Source organism: Mytilus edulis, chromosome 11 (assembly GCF_963676685.1).
Source record: "Mytilus edulis chromosome 11, xbMytEdul2.2, whole genome shotgun sequence".
In the NCBI taxonomy this organism is placed as follows: domain Eukaryota; kingdom Metazoa; phylum Mollusca; class Bivalvia; order Mytilida; family Mytilidae; genus Mytilus; species Mytilus edulis.
Window position 1 is genome coordinate 17,306,602 of NC_092354.1, and position 25,924 is coordinate 17,332,525.

At 34.8% G+C, this 25,924-nt stretch overlaps 1 protein-coding gene across 1 annotated transcript; it reads right to left on the reverse strand.

The window, feature by feature from the left end:
• Positions 1–7,816: 7,816 nt before the first annotated feature.
• LOC139494041 (zinc finger protein 850-like) lies at positions 7,817–17,767 on the reverse strand. Its single transcript, XM_071282207.1, has 3 exons — positions 17,711–17,767; positions 12,612–13,572; positions 7,817–9,833 (listed from the first exon to the last, which is right to left on the reverse strand). Exons 1-3 carry the CDS (start codon positions 17,711–17,713, stop codon positions 8,278–8,280), a joined length of 2,520 nt encoding a protein of 839 aa, XP_071138308.1. The 5' UTR covers positions 17,714–17,767; the 3' UTR covers positions 7,817–8,277.
• Positions 17,768–25,924: the final 8,157 nt, after the last annotated feature.

Consider the following 25,924-nt stretch of genomic DNA (forward strand, 5'->3'; position numbering starts at 1 on the left):
TTGTAACGTTTGTGGGTCACTTTATTTGGTTCATTTATTTATTTCATTATTACTATTTTTGATTATTTTTCCAGAAAGATTGCTTTTTATTATTTTATTACTTTCCGATTTTTATTTCATTCATTAAATTTTAGTGACGTAACGAACCTCGCATTAGCATTAAAAATGTTTTCCCTTCTCAACCAATCAGAGAGCTCGATTGAATTCCCGGGGAAAATTTAGCTCGTGCAGATATTGTCTGCTAGAAATCATTCTCAGCCCAGACTTCCAGGTGTATAGATGTAAGGTAAAAAGGGGAATTTTCAACCATGTGCGCGATATTTTTGGAAGTGGTCTCGGTAGGAATCACGCGCTATTTTTTTATACTATAATTAGTGTATTGAAGAAAAGGTGTTTTACAGTATTTTTAGGTAAGAAGTTCCCCCTCCTATGATTTTCATGTACATATTTTGAGTGACTAAAACTGGCTGGTTTTTGATCACGGTTTGCATTGGAGATTTAGCGGAAAACTTTGAATATTTACGTGTTGAGGCGTGAATTATTTAGAAAGCGGTTCGCTGGTTAAATTATGAGTTGAGTTTTTGAAAAGTTCTTTGAACTGAATAAAAGTTGTCAGTTGGCGAATAACGAGATTCGGTTAACTGTTCAGCTGTTCAGTTGTTAAGGTTAAAGTTATTTATAACTTGCGGGTTAAAGCAAGTAAAAGTTCGGAGTCATTATTTGTTGGCATTCACGTGAGTGACTCAAATCTATGACTTGAACTTAAGGACGGTAAATTTAAGTATTAAAGTGTTAACAAGCGAAATCCATATGCAAGCCCTGATCAGAACGGCAGAGTGAGTCGTTAAAGAAAGTTAGATACTGAAAGAATTTATTTTCTTGGTCTAAGAAATCTTGTTATAGACTGCAGAAATAGACCATTGACTCGCAAAACTGTAACTTGTTAAATGTGCAGCTGATTCATATGCGTGTTGTCTAATAAAAGTTGTATCTTATAGTGCAGCGGCGAAATCTGAAAAGACGCTTAGTTAAGGAGTTTAATGCACCCAAAGAACACACACCTGGATTTTTTTTAAATGAAAGAATGCATATTAAAGTTATATTTTAAACATGCCGTAAGAAAATCGTATGGTCGAATTTCCGTAAAAATGGCTTTTTAGAGCGTTATGTAGTGTATAAAAAAAATTCACTGATACACTAAAATGTTAATTTTTATTACAAATCACAATATTACGGCTATTTTTTCAATTGATAATGTAAGAATATATCACTGACGATAAAAATAGTCAATAATTGTTTTAAAAATATTTACCATTAACCTTTTAAAAACCGTTTTACTTCAGTAGTTGTGATTAACACGATTTTCACCGGTTTCCGTTAATAACAGGATAATTATAAAACACTTCATTTGTGCTTATTTGGCATAAATATACACTTCGATATTTACTTTATACAAAACAACTTTCGTTTGTTACATTTCTTATTCGATTAAAAATAAATTTTTAATTTGAATAGAACACCTCAATCTGTTACACATTTATTTAATTCCGGAATTACGGTCCGGGACGTTTATTTTTGTTTAATCCTCACTCCGTTCAGTTCTATCACTGTACAAGCCAAATGTCGATTAGCATTTCACATTGAAATTGTTTGATTAATATCAGTTTTAGGGTTTATATTTGTCTTTACACTAGTTTTATATTTGCTTTGTTGTTGATTTCATTGTTTTTTTGTTATTTTTAATACCCAGAGTGGTAATATATTGGTTTTTTTATCATTGTTTACATTGTGTTAAGTAATCGTTTAAAATTATTCCGGATCTGTTGTGAAAATTTTCCGGATAATGTCACAGTTCGGTAGTCCTTTAAAACTTCCCCCAACAAGTGCAAAGAGAGGGAAGTCTTCCTTAGATTGGCAGGAATGCATAAATTGTCAGATTAAAAGCCCGGAAAAATTATATATTTTCGCTGACAAGGGCAAAGTTAGTTTTATTGAAGCTACTAAACTACGGAAAGATGAGATCTATTTGAAGATTGTAGAAGAATTGTCTTCTATAAATCATTTTTTTTCGGAAAATATTGATGTTAGATACCATAGATCTTGTTGTAAATCTTACACCAGTAAGCAGAATCTATCTTGTTATAAACAAGATTTTAAGGAAACGGAGGAGAATATAGGTGGTGCTTGCATTTTTTTACCTGCTGCAAGAACATCTAGAATCACAACTAGATCAGAGTGGTATTCCTGTATTTTTTGTAAGAACAAAACTTACAAAAAAGATGCTAAATTGCACAAAGTGGAATCAGAAGACAGAATTAAGAATATACTTGAGGCAGCTAGAATTAATTCGGATCATGAGTCAACGGTTTTACCTGAAAATTTTACTGAAAATGCCCTTCATCATTCGGCCTGTATAACTAAATATCTACTGAAAACACCCCAAAAAGTAAAAGCAGAATCTTCTGACCACGATACTGCATTTGTGAAGTTGGTATCAGAAATTAATTCAGACCTGATGGTAAAGCATAAGGCTTTTATGATGTCCAACTTGCTTGACTCCGTTTGGGTTTTGCTGCGACTTCTGTTCAGAGAAGTAATTACATTTCCAATGGAACTTCCAGAACAAATTAAACAAGCAATCCCCTTCTGGACTGGGTTTAATGGCCTAGTCTCATAATCACTTCCTTGTCGGACACGTGTTACATATGCACCAGTTGTTGACTCGAAGCCAAGCGATATGTCAACCGTTTATACAACAATGAAGAAATGTATGGACATGTCAAAAGAAGTAGGACAGGACTTTGCAATACAGACGTTTGATCAACAACTTTACGCAGTATCACAGCAAGTGAAATGGTCAATGCCGGAAGTTTTTCAATCCCATATTTTGAGGCTTGGTGGATTTAACACACTTTCTTGTTTTATAGCTTGTATTGGCAAATTGTGGACAGATAGAGGTCTTTGGGATCTTATGGTTGATTCTGGTGTTTATGCCGGATGCACTGTTGACCAGATGCTCATAGGGAAACAGTTTAACCGATCAGTTCGAGGTTTAACACTCGTATATGAAGCATTACGATCGTTATGGTTTGCTTCGTTTTTCAAATGGTGTGAGGAAAATGATTGTATTGATGCAATACCAAAGGATGTATGGGTGATGCTGTCTGAATGTCAAGCAAAGTTTTCAGATGAATCGGAATCTTACAAAGATGTACTTAACGAGTTAACGATTCTGTATACCACCCATGTATTACCATTAACAGTTAGATTCAGGAACTAGGGATATCTCGAGTCCCCGACATTTAAGTACTGGGATATGTTCCTGAACGCGGTTGAAGTAATGCTCCAAAACATTCGTGCAGAACGGGAGGGTTTGTGGTCATTGCATTTACATACTACTACTGATATGCTGCCATACTTCTTCATAACCAACAGAACAAATTACTCCAGATGGACCCTGGTTTATATTCTTGATATTCTTGATATCCCTCTTAAAGTTCAATCAGCATTTGATTCTGGTGAATTTGCAATTCACCAAAAAAAGGGAACTTTTAACGGCATTTGGAGTGACATGGCCACCGAAAAAAAACATTATAAAAGACTCTAAAGGGCATGGGGGGATTGTTGGATTAACCCGCAAAAAATCTGCTTTGATTAGATGGACATTAACGAGACATGTTCTCGGTCATTTCGGTTCAGAAATGCGTGATAGAGCTGGTTTGTCCATAGAGAGTGATTTATCTCACGAGGAAATGAAACCAGCAGCAATGACAAGAGATAACCAACAGGTTAGTGATTTGATAGATCATACCATCAACAAAATGACAGATCCTTTTGATGTTACCTTACATCCAGTTCCTCTCATAAACATTTCAACTGGGATGCACGCATCTAAAGAAGTTCAAGATTCTTTATTGAATTCTATTAATGAGGGCACACAAAGGGTTAAATCCTTTGTTGATGGTTTTTTGTCGAATGGGCAGTCTCGAAGTTTCTATAACCCGATATCAAGATCTAAACTAAAGTCTTTCGAGGATATGACGAAAAAAACTAAACTAAAGTGTCGTTCTGGTGACACAGTTAATGTGCATATCAACCCAGAGTTAGTTTTTAGGCGTGCCTTGGCTTTGGCAAATTGTCGAGAGGATGTAACAGTTGAAAAAGTTCTGTCCTATCCAATTGGCCCAATCCCAACATCCATATTCCACGACGATGGTACAATGCGCAAGACTTGCAAGGCAGATTTAGCTCACATACTGGAACAGGATGTAGTAGTCTGTCAAATCCTTCCAATATTCTATATATCCCGAACCACCCATATAAGAGATGGCATGGCATTATTGCAATCTATCAATGCAAAAAGGTTTAAAACATTTGGTGATTTGGCTTTAGATTTTGTCCGCAATCAGGTTGCTTGCTTTCAATATGCTTCAGTGGTTGCTGACATTTTTGATAGATATGACATTCAAAATTCCATTAAAAGCTCTGAACGGGAACGTCGATCAAAGTCATTTTTCAATCCAAAAGTGTTTCAAGTAATCGAAGGAAGAATCATTCCAGACTGGAAAAAATTTCTTAGTTCAGGTGAAAACAAGCAGTCACTTATAAAGTTTCTTGGTGAATTCACTTTGCAATATATGAAAGAAAATAGTTGTCTAATGGATGGACAAAAACTGTACCTTGCTGGATCATTTCCAAATCCAGAAATAGTGAAAATAATAAGTTCCAAAGGTATATCAGATTGCAGTGAATTGTCAAATACACAAGAAGAGGCAGATACACGTATTATTCTGCATGCATTGAATGCTGACAAACTGTACAAGGAAAAGGATGTAAACGGTCGCATTATTGTAAAGTCTCCGGATACGGACGTGCTAGTACTTTTAATACATTATTTCCCACAGATGACTCATATATCTGAATTGTGGTTTCAAACAGGAATGATCACTAGCATTAAGGATTGTCGGCGTTACATTCCTGTTCATGAGCTGTGTGGGTCGTTAAATTCAGTTTTGTGTAAAATCCTACCAGCGGCACACGCTATTACAGGATGTGATACTACATCGTCTTTATTTGGCATAGGCAAGAAATCCATGCTAAAGGCACTAAAAGAAACGCCTGTTCATTTCAATGACTTGTCCCAGATATCTTTATTAGATATAGAAGATTCGGTAGCCGTCAGTCGAAAACTCGTAACTAGGCTTTATTATCCTAAAGGAAAGTCCAAACGCTGCCATAATAATCTGAACAGTTTCCGGGTGAAATTAGCCGCATGTAAAGATTCTAGCTTGGTCCGACTCCCTCCTTGTGAAACATCTTTCAAATAGCCCGTCCTTAGGTCTTCTTTCCAAACCAAAATCTGGATGAGTGCACATATCGCCAAGTCTGCTATTGGATCGCCTCTACAGTTTGGTTGGAAAGAAGGAAAGTGTGGTCTTGAACCTGTCTTGTTTGAAGGTCAAATGTCATCCGACTTCCTTCAAGATTTGGTGTGCACATGCAAAGGAAAATCAGTTTGCAGTAAAAGTTGTGTGTGTTTTGAAAAGAATTTGTCCTGTACTGCACTGTGTCAATGTCAAGCATCAGACCTTTGTAAAAACATCAATACACACCTGACAGATATAGATGATGATGCTTGATTACCTGACCTATCTACGTCTTAATAATGCTAATTCATATATAAACTTGTTTTGCTTTTAGTTTTTGTCCACTTTTTCTGTTGATTTAATATACGTTTAGTTTATTTTGACACTGAAGGTATTTCCGTTTTTATGATAGGACGATCGGGCATTCCTAATGTTAAAAAACGTCAAAAAAACGTTGATATGATGCTAACATATTTTATAAACCTTATATGAATACATTTTGATTGTACAACAAAAATATTAATGACAGCTTTTGTCTGCAAAAAAAAAATGTAAAAAATTTACTGAAATAATCATCATGACCATTGAAACTGAAATCAATGAAATTAACTTTTATAGCCCTTTACCTGACTTTAAACTTTTGTATAGTAGCAAGTCGTCTTAAGACTTCATTTTTATGGGAAAAAAATATTACCAAAGTTCAAGGTCATTCTTGTATGGAAACTAAATGAAGTCATAAATAAACAAAATGTATCATATAACGAAAAACGTTAATTTTAACGTTAAAAATGACGTATTTAGAAAAAAAAATGATATGCCCAACAGGCTCCATATATGTTGAATGAAATATTGTCCCCTGATTGTTTAATATGTTTTATGTTCCTAAGTTTAGCCCAAAATAGACAGTAGAGACAAAATTTTGCAATATTCAATTGTTGACCTTTGACCTCAATTATGCAAAATTCCGACCACTTCTCATGCTTACGGCATCATTAATATTAAAGTCAAAAATTTTATCTTTTCAATGATATATAATTTAGCCGTGTGTTCGGTGGGTGCATTAAAAAAAATATTTTTTGATTCTACCGCTGGTCTATTACTGAATTATTTTATTGCAGAGAAACGCCTTGTCCCTTGCCTGAATTGATCCTTCGATTAAAACTCGTCCTGATTACTTCCCTTGGTATTGGTAACAACCTAGATTTTGAACCTCCCATGAGTCTGCGTTTCATGGTTTGCTGATTACAGATTATTTAAGTGAAAGCATATTCAGGACAGAACGAGTCTTATGTTGTCTTAGCTTCCCTTTGGATATTTATTTTCTGGTATTTGCTTGTGTATTTGGTATATAAATCCAACTACGGGTTTGGAAATTCTGAAATAGATTTGTTGATATTAAAGTCGGTTAATTTTGTGGTGTCGTACTTGAAACGCCCACACTTTTTGGGTCGGGCTATTTACATTTGGTCCGTCTGTCTGTCTGCCCCTTTATTTATTGTTTACCTTTAGGTTTATGGGAAATGTTTTAGTTTTACTCCAACCCATACAGATCTATAATATAGAATTAGTGTAGGACGGTACTTCATACTTGAGCAATAAAAATACCTAGACATATTTTTAGAGGTGCAGTATATTACTCGGCTACTACCCTAACTGTAGTGTTAGGACTGATTTCTCTGGTAAACTGATATTGCCAGATCCTATATTTGGTAACAGTCCAGATTGTCATTCAGTTGTTCGTCAAGTTCTACACTAGGATAGCATGACTGCGGTCAAGGTCAAAGGTTAGGATCTAGTTGGCCCTCTGAGTAGACTTAAGATCTTCTTTGTTTACCTTTGGTAATAGAATCCAGAAGTCACACTTAACTGAGACTTGGAGAGTACTGAACATCAGAGACATCTTGTTCCAGAACACATATTTTAAATGAATTATAAACTGGTGGCATAGACCGGTAAAAATTATACCTAATAAAACTCTTTAAAATATTCTAGTCGGGCATCACTTTAATAGAAGTCCTAGAGCGAAAGCATAGGCCGAACCTACCCTCGAGATAGATTAAATGAAAAGTTGGGTTGCTGTCTAGTTTATAGAAAGTATAGGTTAAGGTCGCATAGACAGTACCCCAGTTTCGTTTCAATATTTAACCACAAGGAGCCGCATCACAAAAGGATGTTCGGGGTTTGCTAATTTACGGAAAAAGTAATCTCACTTCGTACCCCGAAAATTTAACCACATATGTGAAAATGTTACACCTTCGAAACGAGCTATCATACATATCCAAGTTTACGATATGGACTGAGCTACAGGAAAAAACGTTACCATTACCGCCTATGTAAAAACAATTAAAGATTTTGACCCATATGTTAACTTGTCTCTGTAAATTATGGCTGTCATAATTTTTTTTCGTCTAATTCAAACAATCGAAATCAAATAATAAAGATATAACATAACAGTGTGAGCAGGTTTCACTCACTTACAAATTTATTTATATTTTATACCTTAAGGCTATCCAGTCAAATTAACAGACGAATTTCAGCCAAGTAATTACTGGTTTTTAAATTATAAAAACAAACCCATTCAACCATTGCACACTTACACCACATTTCTCTGGAAGTTATCATTGTCATTGAACCATTACACACTTACACCATTATGAAAGCACCATAGGTGTTTTAATGTGCCTCTTTAATGCATTTCTTCTGAAAACAATTTTCATGTTGTTTGTCATAAGGGCAGATCCTATGTAGGTCATTTCTTCAAAATTATACATCATTTAAAACAAAAATAAGATTTTTCGCAAAAATCGCGCTAGAGCATGGTCTCATGTATCTAGTATGTCAATTGCAACTCTCATTGGACTCACAACTACCTGCATACATCTCGTTTATGAGTTTTATTTCATGTATGTATTCAAATGTGTCCCTCTAAGCTAACGTGATGACTTAGCCGTTTGCCATATACACCACAGTCATGTGGTTTGGCACATGTATGAGTTCTCATGTGACTCTGTAAACTACCATGTTGACTAAACCCTTTACCACATACACCACATTCATGAGGTTTCTCCCCTGTATGTGTTCTCATGTGAGTTTGTAAATTACCAAGGTGACGAAATCCTTTACCACATACATCACAGTCATAAGGTTTATCGCCTGTATGTATTCTCATGTGTCTCTGTAAAGTAATACGTTGAATAAACCTTTTACCACATACATTACAGTCATGAGGTTTGTCACCGGTATGTGTTCTCATGTGATTTTTTAAGTAACCAAGCCGACTGAACCGTTTACCACATACATCACAGCCATGAGGTTTATCGCCTGTATGTATTCTCATGTGTCTCTGTAAATTATTAAGCTGAATAAACCTTTTACCACACACATCACAGATATAAGGTTTATCGCCTGTATGTATTCTCATGTGTACTTGTAAACCACCATGTTTACTAAACCGTTTATCACATACATCACAGTTATGAGGTTTATCGCCTGTATGTATTCTCATGTGTCTCTGTAAGCTACTCTGCAGATTAAACGGTTTACCACATATATCACATTCATGAGATTTGTCATCTGTGTGTATTATCATGTGTCTCTGTAAAATAGCATGAAGGCTAAACCCTTTACCACATACATTGCATTTATGAGGTTTATCACCTGTATGTATTATCATGTGCTGTTTTAAACTACTATGCTGACTAAACCTTTTACCACATACATCACAGTCAAAAGGTTTATCCCCTGTATGTGTTCTCATGTGAGTCTTTAAACCACTATGCTGTGTAAACCCTTTACCACATACACCACAGTCATAAGGTTTATCACCTGTATGTGTTCTCATGTGTCTCTTTAAACAACCATGCTGACTAAACTGTTTACCACATATATCACAGCCATGAGATTTCTTCTCTGTATGTGTTCTCATGTGTCTCTTTAAACTACCATGCTGACTAAACTGTTTACCACATACATCACAGCCATGAGATTTCTTCTCTGTATGTGTTCTCATGTGTCTCTTTAAACAACCATGCTGACTTAACTGTTTACCACATACATCACAGTCATGAGGTTTCTTCCCTGTATTTGTTCTCATGTGTCTCAGTAAATAGCGACGGCAAATAAACCCTTTACCACATACATCACAGTCATGAAGTGTTTCATCTGTATGTGTTCTCTTATGAACCTGTAAATTACTATGCTGACTAATCACTTTACCACATACATCACAGTTATGAGGTTTATCACCAGTATGTATTCTCGTGTGTATTTGTAAACCACCATGTTGACTAAACCGTTTACCACATACATCACAGTCATGAGGTTTATCACCAGTATGTGTTCTCCTATGTCTCTTTGAGTCATTACATTGAACAGATTCTTTCGAACAAACATCACATTTTTGTAGTTTATCCCCAGTATGTGTTCTTTCATGTTTCTGTGGAGTATCGTCGAGAATAACTAAATCCTCTACACCATACATCATGTTGTTAAGGATTATCTCCAGTTGAAACGAAGTTGTATAGTATATAAAAGAAAATAATAATAATATATTAAGAAAAATTCAAATACTAGTCTTTAATGACCAAATGTTTAAATGTTCACAATGGTCAAGTAGGTTCCGTAATCGTTTAGGTTTCGATGTGAACGTGAACTGAATTTTGAGGTTTTTTTTCATAGTTTTTAATATCATACTTGTTCTGTTCAATGTTGTTAATTGTCTGCAGGGTACATGTATCAGCTTAATTGCAGTAATGGTCGTTTAAGTTTTTGCCAGTGGTCACTTCTATCATTGTTTTATTCACAATACCATTTTACCGAAGGTTACATGTACGATTGTCAAAAATGATTGTAAAAAATCGTCATCCGACTCATGGGAGGTGTCTGTTATCATTATGTTGTTTACATTATGTACTATTATATTATTCATGAATGAATATCGCTGTGCTGCGTATTCTTGCGTTTGTTTGTACTGCATTCCTGTCACGTAGCTTTGCTATTTTAGTGATATGTTTAAATTTACTATACAAATAAGTGGGAGTTTTGACTATATAGCCATAAAACAAGGTTCAACTCGCCATTTATTTCTTGAAATGTCCGGTATTAAGTCCGGAATATGTCCGTTATCTACAGTCCGTTTCTAAGTATGTTAGCGTTTTCTTTTGTTTTAGTTTATTGTGTCTGCTATTGCTATTTAAGAAAAATTCACTTTTCATATGAAAAAAATCCAGACCAAAACATGAAAAAGAACTTTGACCAATGAACCAATAAAATAAGGTCAATCTCAGATGAAATATGGCAGTTTTGAAGCAGTTACTGAACCATGAAAATGAAGTCAATGACATTGAACATATGACAGATGGAAACTTCTTAAGATATGAAGCATCCAGGTCTTCTACCATCTGAAATATAAAGCTTTATTCAAATAGTTAACGCTACCGCCTGATATTAATACCTATGTCAGTGCTGTATACTGCGACATTTGACAAACATGGACTTCGTAATGATGAATATGATGAAATTGACGAAACATACACTGATCAATCAATTTATGCTATAACATAGTAAAATACCGGGACGAACTCTCATACACTAAAAAAATTGAAATTAAAATAATAAGAGCATAAATTCTTTATTTAATTTAAAGAGGCTAAACAATTATATTTGTTACAAAATATACTCTCCTGAGACCACCCACACATCACAATACAATCAAAAACAGATATCATGCTTAATTAATATGTGTCTCATATGTCTATGCAAATTATCACTAGTATGTGTTCTCATATGTCGGTAAATTATCACTAATATGTGTTCTATGTACATGTGTCTATGCAAACTATCACTAGTATATGTTCTCATGCAAATTATCCATGTTATCACTTGTTTATTAGTATGTGTTCTCGTGTTTTTTATTATGTAGATTATCACTCATATTGAACCACCAACATCAAACATCTCGTATCAGAGTTTTATCCCCGTTATAATGATTATGTATTTCAATGTGTCTCTTTGAGTAAACATGCTGGTTAAAGCTTTACCAAATACAGTCAAGAGAGTAATCACCTGTATATATATGTGTTCTCATGTGTCTCTTAACATTTCTAAGCTAGCTACAAGCTAACCCCTTTACCACACACCATAGTCATGAGATTAATCTCCTGTAAATGTTTTCATGTCAATATGTACATGATGTAAGTTACAAAACCCTGTACCTCATACACTACAGTTATAAGGTTATTTGCCTGTATGTATTTTCATATATTTTCACAAATGCGAGGTTATCATGTTTTGCCTGTATGCATATTCATGTGTCTCTTTAAATCACTTAGATGACTAAACCCTTTCCCACATATATCACAGTCATGAGCATGATGAGGTTTATTGCCTGTATGTGTTCTCATCATGCTCATGAGCCTCTGTAAATCACAAAGTCGACTGAACTCTTACCCACATACATCACAGTGATGAGGTTTATAACCTGTGTGTGTTCTCGTGTAAAATCTGTAAATCACAAAGTCGACTGAAACCTTTATCATTGTGTATCATATCATGTTCATCACCAGTGATGATTTTTATGTGTTTCTTTGAATTACTAAGCTTGTTAAATCCTTTACCATGTTTACCACAAACAAACATTACAAATGTGAGATTTATATCATGTACATGTGTTGTACCTGTATGTATAATTTTCAAATGTCTCCTTAAATTACTTAAAATAAAGATGACTAAACCATATGCATTGCAACATACATCACAATCATGTGTCCTTATGTGTTTCTTTGAATTACTAATCTAGCGAAACCCTTTAACAAATACACCACATTCATGAAGTTAATTTTTATTATAAAAGCACAAATAACACCAATAAGACGGTCAAAAGCTTAATAACATGTATCTGTACTCATGTCAATAAGTATTTAACTTTTCTGACTTTTCAAACTCTGTACCATATACACAACTGTCATAAAGTAAATTGCATGGTATGTATGCCCATACTTCCTTTTAAACTACTAAATCAAATGTAAATTGACTAAATTCTTTGTCATCTCAAATGTGAGGTTTACATGTTCATGATGTTTAACCTGTATGTATTTTTATATGTTTCTTGAAATTACCAGGATCACTAAACCCTTTACCATGTTTACCACATATCACATTCATGAGGTTTATAATCTGTATGTGTTCTCATGTGAATCTGTAAATTACCAAGCCGACTAAACCCTTTACCACATATACATCACATACTTGTATGTGTTCTCATGTGTCTCTTTAAATTTCCAAGCTGACTAAACCGTTTACAACATACATCACAGTCATGAGGTTTATCACCTGTATGTGTTCTCATGTGTGCCTGTAAATGACCAAGTCGTCTGAAATCTTTACCACACACATCACAGTCAAAGGGTTTTTCACTTGTATGTGTTCTCATGTGAATTTGTAAATAACGAGGCTGACTAAACCGTTTACCACATACATCACAGCCATGAGGTTTTTCACCTGTATCCTGTGTATGTGTTATCATGTGTCTCTTTAAAGTTCCAAGCAGACTAAACCGTTTACCACATACATCACAGTCATGAGGTTTATCACCTGTATGTGTTCTCATGTGTGCCTGTAAATCATTAAGCCGACTAAACCCTTTACCACATATATCACATTCATATGGTTTATCACCTGTATGTATTCTCATGTGTCTTTGTAAAGTTCCAAGCAGAGTAAATTGTTTCCCACATACATCACAGTTATGAGGTTTATAACCTGTGTGTATTCTCGAGTGTAACCGTAAAGTGCCTTGCTCACTAAACCCTTTACCACATACATCACATGCATAAGGTTTGTCACCTGTATGTATTGTCATGTGTCTCCGTAAATTACCACGCTGACTAAATCGTTTACCACATATATCACAGTTATAAGGTTGTTTACCATTATGTGTCCGTTTGTGTCTTTGTAAATAACTAAGCTGACTGAACTCTTTACCACATAAATCACAGTCCATGGGTTTATCACTTGTATGTGTTCTCACGTGTCTCTTTAAGTGACTACCTTGAGAAAATTCTATAGCACACACATCACATTTATGAAGTGTTTTACCAGCCTGTGTGTTTATGTGTCTCTGTGGAGTAGGGTTGAGTGTGACTAAATCCTCCCCTCTCTCTGACATCTTACTGATGTTTATCTCCGGTATGTGCGTTCTCATACAACTCTGGAAGGAACAAACAAATATATAATAAGTACATAAATGTACATGACATATATAATAAAGACGCATTGAAGATCTTTTGGTGACCTTCTGCTGTTGTCTGTTCTATCATGTCTATTGTTTGGTTGTTGTGTCTTTGACACATTCCCCATTTCCATTCTCAATTTTATATAAACCTTTTGATACCTTTCTGCAATTTACAGTCAGAAAAAAATAAAATAGCCAGAAGTCATACATGTAATTATAATTATCAATTATTTTGACTTCTGCGACCTAAAATCTAGATCGAATTTTTTTCATGCATTGTAACTTGGATGGAGAGTTGTCACATATTCAGTGATTGGGAAGGACGTGCGCCCTGCGCCTATAGCACATATTGACCAGAAATGGCGCATTGAGGGACAAATGTAAGCGCCCACGGGGTGCACAATATTTTTCACATCGTTTCGAAACGTTTAGATATCGTCAAATGGATTTCAGATCGTGTTCCGTGCCGCCATGTGTGTGTACACAACTGTATAATGTTCCTCCAATCATAGGAGCACCTATATATTTTTGGGACGTCTCGGGTGTTTTCCTATGGTAATAGATAAGAACCATGCGGTTTAACGTCTCGGGTGTTTTCCTATAGTAATATTAGAACCATGCGGTCTAACTGATAACCCAAAAAGGTAATTAATCATCATTCTGATTCATGATATATTTTTTTATAAACAACTTTAAATTTGTGAAATTTGGCTATTACAGACTAGATTTAACTCTAATAATAATCTTTTAATTTAGTTTAGCTCGCTATTATTTCGATTGAAAACCCTGAAGCCTTTTTATGAATATAGTTTTTGTCTCTATAAAAGGCGCTTAACTGTCCTTGTCAATTTTTGGTCTTTGGCTCGTTTTGATATTTTGTTATAAACATGACTTCAGCGAATTATTGTTTTGTTCTATCAATTAATGGTACTCTCTACTGTTAATCTTGTCATCGTGATGAAGTAATAATAATAATACAAGAAGTGCAGAGGAAGTGCCTAAAATGTCCTCTAATACGGAACGACTGGAATAAGTATGGTATCGACGAAGACCCAAATTTAATGTTAAAAACCCAACCATGAACATGAACAAGCCAAGGCAACAGTACCAGTTTAAACATTGTAAATACAGGTTATCTTTAATATTGTCCGTTTTGGAAGAAGTTATTGTATATTCATTGAAATTACAGAATCACAGGAACAATATCCATGATATTATTTTAAATCATATACATGTAGGTAATAACCAACACCTCTTTGCCAAAAAATAATGATACTTTTTATTTTTTGACAGAAGTCAATTCAAATGGCCCACTCATTTGACAACATGGCCCATTATTTTTTTAAATGGCCCATTGAATTTATTTTTGAGGGGCCCTGGGCCCATAGTGAAAAAAACCTTCCAGATCACTGCATATTCTTATAATTACCAGTCAGGGGACTTACTTAAACAAGTGATTTTCTAAATCACTGATTCAAGTAACATTATTTCCATAAAGGTTGGAAGTTAGAGTTGTCTTTCTTTAATAATCACCTATTTTAAAAGTAGTACAAATTAATCACTAGAAGAAGTGATTTAATATTAGTGTAGCTTTAAATATAGAATACTAATGATCCAGAGACTAATTATGTTTCTAAACTTATCAGAACCAACATCTGTGTTGTCTAGGATGACCGGGTCATTTCAGGTGATGACCTTGTACTGAATCTAGGATAATGACATAAAAATCACTTGTTTAAGTATCAGACCTCAATTTCCTTCCCAAAAATCACTTCTTTAAGTATCATTCTTTTAATAACCCCCACTAATTTCAACACCCCCGAACAGTGAAATTTTAATTTTTATCGCGAACAGTAGAATTTTATTACATAATCTGAAAGATGAAACCTTGAACTTCACAGGAAAAATACTCCCACTGCTGTGAAAAATCTTTTAAGAAAGTATCAGTTCATTATGTAAAGCTATTATTATAGCATTTTTTCAACTTAAATAGAATTTTCAGGTAAATGATAGCATCAAAGGCATAAACCTTGCTACTTAAAAAAAGCAAAAAGTTCATATTTTTAAATTTTACTAATTAAAAGATGTTATTTAAACATATATGTGTTTAAAATTTAGAAAATACTATAAAATCCCAATTTGTGACAAAACCTCGAATTTGCTACTCAAATAAGTGATTTAAAAATCACTAATTTCAGTAAGTCCCCTGACTGATTACCATGATTACATTAGATGTATGTTTCATTATAATATTTTATTCTGATTGGCTAACTGCAAATCACGTGTTATTCCGTAAGCAGTTGCATTGCTCAATACAACTTTTCACTCATGATAACACGTGCTCCAACAATAAAGTGCACAGGTGAATTAAATAATAAAATATATATATATAAAATTCGTGTTTTCATGATCATAGCTAAAAATGTAATTATAAGTATTGAATGCTTCAGAGCTCCAGATAAGCTGTGTATTTGCGTGATCACGCAATACAAATAATAAAAAACCCAATGCAATTGCCCATTGCAGGGTTCAATAACCCAATTTATTCAAAGGAAAACCCAATAAATGCCAAAACCATGAGTTCTCAACCCTTTTATTGGCTACCATTTGCGTTATTTACCCTTATCTGTTTACAGTCGTCGCGTAAACAATTTTTATAATATTTATAATTGGAAATTTCCTTTCGTTCTAAAAATAGATCCCTGCATCAAGTAACTGAAATGGGTCCCTGTTAGAGTTTTCCGTTGCTAAATAGGTACATGTGTTTTTGAAAACATTTCGATCTTCTCGGCGTTTATCCAATTAGCGTGTGTCATGTAGTCAATTTTTTTCGCATTGCTTGGGATTTATCATTACATACATTGAATAAAAACGAAAGTGAATGTCCGGTAAAAATATTGAATAGAAGCATGTTTTCTGCTTCTTTTGAAAAGCTGAGGGAAAGTTATGATGATAACAAGACTCAGTCAGTGTTTTTAGAAAGCGTCCATCGAACACACAGGCGTGTGTGCGTATCTTAACGAGAACATTGCTGATAAAAACGGATTTCCTCAAAAACGAAATCAGTTGGAAAAAGTGAAATGCCAAATCAATTATGACATGATAAAGCATCAGAAACCAAAAGTTCTAATAAAAGACAACGAAACCCAGATTTATGAAAATTGGAATAAAACAAAAACATTCAAGTATAATTAGAGTTTACTTTTTTTTCTTTCATTTTACGGTTAATTAATGAATACACACACAGGCACTGGTCTCAGAATTTATTATATAAAGCATTGTAAAGGTATAAGACGAGTGCCTGTGAATACACATATCCGTTTTGTAACAGTTTATATGAGAAAATACAAAACTGGCAGAAGGTTTGAAACAGAACACAAATTAAACCTACAATTGCTCCTCGGTGAATAAACCAAATGAAACAGCTAGTAAATAACCCTAATCCTAACCCTAAACCAAATAAAACAGCTAAACAAAGAAAGAAACATATTTAAGATGTAAAAAAATCTGGGGTTGATATTGCCTTAATATTCAATATTGTGTTGATGAATAAACCCAATACATTAAGGAGCTTGGTGGTGAAAAACCCAATTTGATATTAACATGAGGGGTGAATATGAATTGATAATGCAATTAAAAAACTTTATCACTCAATTATATAAGAAAATGGTGGGTAAAAAACCCAATTTGTGAATTCTTATCTGGAGCTCTGAATGCTTCTTTTTGTAACTTTATAGGGTTGTAAAAGCGTTGACCGTGCGTACATTTCTAGAATGAAGCGCTTCCGCGTTTCATACAAAATGTACTTCGGTCAACGCTTTTACACCCCAATGAAGTTACAAAAAGAAGCATTCAATTCTTAAATGTATAGTAAATAAACATAAAACTGATGGTCTTATAACTTTTCAATGGTAACTAGAAACATATAAATACGTCATATCATATGTCTCTGTCATAACACAACAGACCAGTTCAAACATAAATCTGTGCACGTGAATAGTCAATTATACTAGATTCTTTAGTCTACATTTTATAAACATCATCAAGTCTACCAATGTTTTGTCCACTAAAGTTTGTAAAATATAAGATAAATCATTGTTTTCTTTATATTTACCATGTTCACTCACTTAACTTTCTTTACAGGGAGAATTGTAAGTCGAGGGAAAGAAACCAACGTTATCTTATTATTTACATGTCCCCTTACCTACTTTACCTGTAAGTTCCGCCTATGCCAGGCGAACCATCAAATTGTGTATCTAGGGATTTGGTTAAGGTGTTACAGTACATAGTAGCGCTGCTTGTTCAATCGTTTGTTAAAAGATCATCATACTAGCTTAAAAAAGAGGGACGAAAAATACCAAAGGGACAGTCAAACTCATAAATCTAAAACAAACTGACAACGCCATGGCTAAAAATGAAAAGACAAACAAACAACAGCACACACGACACAACATAGAAAACTAAAGAATAAACAACACGAACCCCACCAAAAAACTAGGGGTGATCTCAGATGCTCCGGAGTTTAGGAGCTACCATTTGATTTTTATGGGGGGGGGGGGGGGGCTAGGATGACAAATTTTGTCCTGCATTTTTTTAGTTGTAATCACTGTCCTGCCTTTTTTTTATTAGTTTATCCTGACTTTTTTTACCTAAATTGTCATCCTGCCTTTTTTTTTTTTGCAAAGCATCTCATCCTGCCTTTTTTTTTTACTCAAAACTCCTGTCCTGCCTATTTTTTTCAAATTTCATCATGATAGCCCCCCCCCCCCCCCCCCCCCCCCATAAAAATCAAATGGTAGCTCCCTTAAATTAATATGTCCTGAAATACTATTCCGACTCAGACTAAACTTCATAAAGCTTATTTCTCGAGCTTATTATTTATTATTATTAATTACTCGACCAACCTTGAACAAAGTCGGCAATTATTCAAAATTCATTGTTCTTGTTAATATGTTCACATATATTTTTTGTTCCTTGATTTTTCTCATTGTTTTTACATTCTATTTTAAAAACATTCCTAACCGAATTATTACAGGCAGAAAAGATAAACCACCATGGCTTACCGGTGATATTAAAAGGATGATTCGTAAAAAAAATCGTATCCATAAAAGAGCCAAAAAAACAAATTCTGCTCCGGACTGGACAAAATTTCGATTAGTAAGGAATAGGTGTAATAAAATTGAGAAAGGAAATGGTGAATATGTCAAAGCGACAACCACCCGACCATAGAGCAAACAACAGCCGAAGGCAACCAATGGGTCTTCAATGTAGCGAGAATTCCCGCACCCGTAGGTGTCCTTCAGCTGGCCCCTAAAATATGCATAATAGTACAGTGATAATGGACGTCATACTAAACTCCGAATTATACACAAGAAACTAAAATTTAAAATCATACAAGACTAACAAAGGCCAGAGGCTCCTGACTTGGGACAGGCGCAAAATTGCGGCGGGGTTAAACATGTTTATGAGATCTCAACCCTCCCCCTATACCTCTAGCCAATGTAAAAAAGTAAAAGAATAACAATACGCACATTAAAATTCAGTTCAAGAGAAGTCCGAGTCTGATGTCAAAAGATGTAACAAAAGAAAATAAATAAAATGACAATAATACATAAATAACAACAGACTACTAGCAGTTAACTGACATGCCAGCTCCAGACCTCAATTAAACTGATTGAAAGATTATGTCTTCATCATATGAATATCAGGTACAATCCCTCCCGTTAGGGGTTTAGTATCATACTATCATAAAATATATGAGAAGAACATAACCCGTGTCATGCCTAGTCATGCCGTGTCATGCCGTGTCATGCCTAAAACTAGTTTTAAACTCTAAAACTAATTATTTTTCAAAATTGTCAACCAAAATTATATCTGAAACTCATGGTGGCAAACAATATTGGAGTCTTATTAAATATTTGATGAAATGTGACTCCATGCAGCGACAGTCGCAACATCCCCCCTTTACAGGTAGACGATAATCTGATCTGTGAAGATACAAAAAAGGCAAAACTATTTAATGATTATTTTTGTGGTCAATCAAATCTTGATGACTCTAATACACACCTTCCAGACATACCTGACACACGAACAGACGGACTCGGTGATATGATAATATCTGAGAACGAGGTAGTAGAAATTTTGAAGATTATGGATGTATCAAAAGCATCGGGACCAGATCGTATAAGCTCACGACTTCTAAAGGAAGCATATATATGGAATTATGAAATACCCTTTGTGCAGGTTATTTAACCTATCTTTATCAGTTGGCAAATTTCCTTCCGACTGGAAATGTGCTAATGTCACCCCTGTATTTAAGAAGGACTCTCCAAGTGACTATAGAAACTATAGACCGATATCATTGATAAGCGTTATCGGAAAAGTCATGGAAAGATGTGTTTTTAAGCATATTCATAATTATCTAATAGCTAACCAGATTAATCACACCCAACCAATCAGGATTCATCCAAGGGGACTCAGCCATTAATCAATTGCTGAATATTACAAATGAGTTTGGGAAGGCATTAGATGACGGGAAAGAAATTAGAGTAATTTTGTGTGATATAAGTAAGGCATTTGACAGAGTTTGGCATAAGGGGTTGTTACGGAAATTAGAAGCTATTGGCATTAAAGGTTCTGTTTTGGCATTGGTAAATAATTATCTATCTGATAGAAAGCAAAGGGTTGTAATTAATAGTGTATCATCCGAGTGGGGCAATATAAGGGCTGGAGTGCCCCAGAGGTCGATCCTGGGTCCTCTTTTATTTTTGATATTTATCAACGATATCATATCTGATATACAGTCTACTATTAAGTTGTTTGCTGATGATACAAGTTTATATTTGATAGTAGATGACCCCAGAGAATCAGCAAACAGCTTGAATAGTGATCTCGCAAAAATCCATAGATGGTCTTCAGATTGGCTAGTGACCTTTAACCCTCAGAAAACCGAGACCATGACAATTTCACGGAAACTTCACAAACCTGATCATCCAAAACTTAACACACTCGGTGACTTTAACTATCTCGGCCTGCAATTATTTCTATATATTTATAGACAAATAAGACATATTACACGATTGTGTTAGAAATACAGCCATGAACATATTCTGCTAGTTCTGTTAACAATTTAATTCAATCTTCAATCTTAAAGCCTGTTGGCACGAATTGTCCCAATGTGCAGTTTTCCTCTTTGGTGCGTTTTTCTTGACGTATTTTCTTCTCTGTGCTTAAAGTTAATTTAAAGTAAAGTAAAGTAAAGTAAAGTAATCTTTATTTAAAGTCGGGTTGCATATATACATAATAACAAAGAACACGAGCTCTTAAGAGCTCTTTAACCGACTGATATTAATAAACAAAACATACATGTAATAACATCAGATACACATACAACAAAAACATACAGACATAATATATATATATATTAATGCATAGATAGCACATGCAGAATAAAAGCTAAGCAAGATATATTAAAACAAATGTCTAATATCAGCACATATACAGTAGCACATCGTATTTATATCAGAGAAGCACATGCAAAGTTAAACACTATAAGCACAAACAAAAGACTGCATGCAGCTATAGAAAAGGTAATGCATATAAGCAAAAGAAATAAATGGCTAAATAAAAAATAAAAATAAATGCGAAAAGATAAAACATAAAAAAACAACAGGCTTCGAGATCAAGTTATGGGGCAGCAAGTAAGTATACATTATTTACAAGAACTGCATGTACATTTTTCTGAAAAACACCAGGCGGAGATAAAATTTTTGAACTGGTCAAACGTTGATAAGCTCCTTGCCTCATTTGGCAAGGAGTTCCAGAGTTTTCCTGCCTCATAACTAAAGCTTTTCTTACCATAACTTGTTGTTTTTGGCCGTGGTATATCTGCTATGCCTTTGTACCTGAAGTTATATGAATTTTCTTTAATATTTACTAAATTATCATATGTAGGAATTCTGGACTTGATTTATTAATTATTTTATATGTCTCTAATGCCATGGTTCTCAATCTTCTGATTTTTAGTGCTGGTAGCTTAGACTGTTCAAGAAGTGTATTGTAAGAATTTGTGTAGTCGTCATAAATAAATCTGAGTGCTCTTTCTTGTATTTTTTCTATTTTCTTTGTGTTTTGTTCACTGCAGAAGTGCCATGTAAGAGGACATTAGCTGAGGTTTGACATGATAAATGAGTGGTATATTGTAAGTTTTGAAAGTCTGGTGAGATGAGTGACAATTCTTTTTAGAACGTTTATTTGTCGTGCAGCTTTTTTGCAAATATTTGAGATGTGAGTGTTGAAATCCAGTTTAAAGTCTATTCTTACACCGAGAAGTTTCACTTCGTCGTCACATTTTATGTTGAATCCATTTAGGTTGAAAATAATATTTTGAGTGTGTGTTTTTTTATTTACCTATGGAAATTGCCTGTAATTTTTCTGGGTTTGCCTGCATTTTGTTGAAAGAGAACCATGAGATTAGGGAATTACTATCTTCCTCTAGACAGGGTTTAATTACTAATTCCAAAGTAGTACCGGTTTTTGAGAGGGTGTTATCATCAGCATAGTTGTGTCAGCATAGTTGTATAAATCACAGTGTTTGACAAAAAGAAAAATATCATTTATGAAAACATTAAATAATACAGGGCCTAGTATAGATCCCTGAGGAACACCTTTATATGTATCTTGCATTTGACTGATACTCTGGCCTATTTTTACACACTGTTTTCTTGCAGTCAGATAGATTTTGAGTAATTCCAGAGCAGATGGACTAAGGCCATATTTTTCCAATTTCAAAAGAAGTAAATCATGTGGAGACAGTCAAAGGTCCAGTAATATAGCCGCTAAATATTTATTGTTATCTAGTGCCTTTTTACAATCTTCCAAAATTTTGAGTAATGTTGACTGGCAGCCATAGTCAGCTCGAAAAGCCGCAAGAAAATGGTCGAAATATCATCAAAGTATTTAGTAAGTTGATTTTCTATGGCTGTTTCAAAAATTTTAGATAAAACACTAACTGGTCTATATAATTACCCTTTTCAAGAACACTGTTTTTTTTGTGAACAGGTGCCACTTGGGCAATTTTTAATGAGTCTGGAAAAATGGAAAAAAAAGTTGGTATGCGCTGGTTAAAATTGGGATTGAGGAACAGTAGTATTAAATCTGCCTGTTCTGTCAATGTAAAGTGCCACTGTTCGTAGTTTGGCTTTTGTCTCTTCTGTGTTCTCGCCGTCCAGTCTCGCTAGCATAGTAGCTTAATACAGGTTTCTGACCCCGATCTCTTTGGATATTTGGTGTAACATATCTTCTCGTTCGTTCTCATAGAAGGGACAGTCCAGAAGGAAATGGTCAGGAGTTTCAGATGCACCACAGTTGCACGACTCTATGGCGTTGCGGTTTGTCCTACTCGGTTCTTATAGTAGTTGAGTTCTGTATAGCCAGTTCTTAGTTGGGCGAATATACTGAAATATCTTTAAGTTAGAATATCATATATAATTGAGTGTTTCGTAGTTGGTATTTTTTCATAAAGGTCCCTGCCTCTCTCAGATATTTCCCATCTTCTCTGCCATTTGTTTCCTGTACTTTTTAATGCTGCTTGTTTGACGTCCTGTAGTGTTGTCACGTTATATTCCGCTGGTAGTTCTTTTGCTTCCTGTGCCGCTGTTATTGCAAGGATGTCAGCCTCGTCACTGCCAGCTGCTATGTTGGCATGTCCTGGTATCCACGATATAATTACATTTAGTCCTTTTTGCCTATATAAACTTTACAGTTTGTGACATATAGCAACAACAAAAACAAATGAAGACATTAACTGATTATTAACTAAGTAAGGGAGCTACCATTTGATTTTTATGGGGGGGGGGGGGGGGGGGGGGGGCTAGGATGAAATTTGAAAGAAATAGGCAGGGCAGGAGTTTTGAGTAAATAAAAAGGCAGGATGAGACACTTTGCAAAAAAAAAGGCAGGATGACAGTTTAGATAAAAAAAAAGTCAGGATAAACTAATAAAAAAAAAGGCAGGACCGAATAGAGTTAAAAATAAAAAGGCAGGACAGAGATTACAACTAAAAAAAAAATGCAGGACACAATTTTTCATCCTAGCCCCCCCATAAAAATCAAATGGTAGCTCCCTAAGTAACTCAATATATATACATTCATACAAATTTACACAGAGACGTGTACACAGAGATTTTGAATTTCAACAGTATTATATGTTATGCATGTCTAAGACAGGGTATATATAATGATTACTGTGACATTCCCGACATAGACATTTTGCAGACGACAGCCTCCTCCATCGAACTATCAGTAACCAAACAGAAAGTGACCTACTGCAGAAAGATCTCATATCATTAGAGGACTGGGAAGATAAGTGGCAAATGAGCTTCAATGTAAACCAGATGCTCCGCAGGGCACAGCTTTATACGACCGCAGAGTTCGAACCCTGAACAGTTGGGGCAAGTAATTAGTATGGACACAACATTCAAGCTTGATACAGCTCTGAATTTGGATTGTGATTAAATAGTTGACACAACATAGGTTTCTGACACAGAATGAATGTGGTCTAAGAACTTAAACTTAAAAACTTATAAATTTTAAATTGGACATTTACCAATTATGGTCCAATATCCAAAATCTAATTACATGGTTAGATTCAGCATACCAAAGAACCCCAAGAATTCAATTTTTGTTGAAATCAAACAAAGTTTAATTTTGGACCCCGATTTGGACCAACTTGAAAACTGGGTTTTTAATCAAAAATTTAAATACATGTTTAGATTCAGCATATCAAAGAACCCCAAGGATTCAGTTTTTGTTGATATCAAACAAAGTTTAATTTTGGACCCCGATTTGGACCAACTTCAAAACTGGGCCCATAATAAAAAATCTAAGTACATGTTTAGATTCAGCATAACAAAGAACCCCAAGGATTCAATTTTTGTTAAAATCAACCAAAGTTTAATTTTGGACCCTTTGAACCTTAATGTAGACCAATTTGAAAATGGGACCAAAAATTAAGAATCTACATACACAGTTAGATTCGGCATATCAAAGAACCCAAATTATTCAATTTTTGATGAAATCAAACAAAGTTTAATTTGGACCCTTTTTGGCCCCTCATTCCTAAACTGTTGGGACCAAAACTCCCAAATCAATCCGAACCTTCTTTTTGTGTTCATAAACTTTGTGTTTAAATTTCATAGATTTCTTTTTACTTATACTAAAGTTATTGTGTGAAAACCAAGAAAAAAGCTTATTTTGGCCCCTTTTCGACCCCTTATTCCTAAACTGTTTGGACCAAAACTCCCAAAATCAATCCCAACCTTCCTTTTGTGGTCATAAATCTTGTGTTTAAATTTCATATATTTCTATTCACTTAAACTAAAGTTATAGTGCGAAAACCAATGTGTCTTCGGACGACGACGCCAACGTCATACCAATATACGACCAATTTTGCGGTCGTATAAAAAATGCATGGTAATTCGAATACAACCCAAGAACCGTCCTGTAATACCAACTAATTACAAATTACACGGACACACATTGGACACCATTGAAGCTAGTAAATACCTGGGAGTTACAATCAGCAATAATCTAACCTGGGTTGACACATCGACATTATAGTGGGTAAAGGAAACAAAACACTAGGCTTCATACGACGTAACCTAAAAGATTGAACTAAACTGGTCAAAGCAGCAGTATATTCAACAATAGTAAGACCTTCGGTTGAGTATGCTTGCACAGTATGGGAACCTACGAAACAGGCTAAAATAAATGCAATCGAACAGGTACAGAAAAGAGCAGTAACATTTGTAAACAACAACTACACAGACCGCACACCTGACTGTGTAACAAAAATGGTAACATCTTTAAAATGGGAAAGTCTTGAAGACCGCAGGAAACAAAATAGGCTATGCATGCTGTTCAAAATTCAACATCATCTACTACATAGATAGGCACCAATATCTGACGCCAGCCGGACCAGAGGTAAAAAAACACTTCTTCCAAGAAAGGGTCACAACAGACGCCTTCGGACAATCATTTTTTCCTAGGACCATTACAGACTGGAACCAACTGCCAACATCAGCTGACACAGTTGAAGGATTCAGATCTAGAGCTGCCCTGAAGCAATGCTCTGCTAAAATAGACAGTAACATCCTGTAATAGTTTTAATTGTATATATATAGAGAACGTTGTATCCTGTAAATAGCCAATAGAAAACTTTCTGTGATGTCCGACATTGCGTTAGTTTTCGCGGGACCTCATACATTCAAATATTGCATTCGGTTCCATGCCTGGAAGAAGAAGAAGAAGAAGAAAAGACCATGACATAC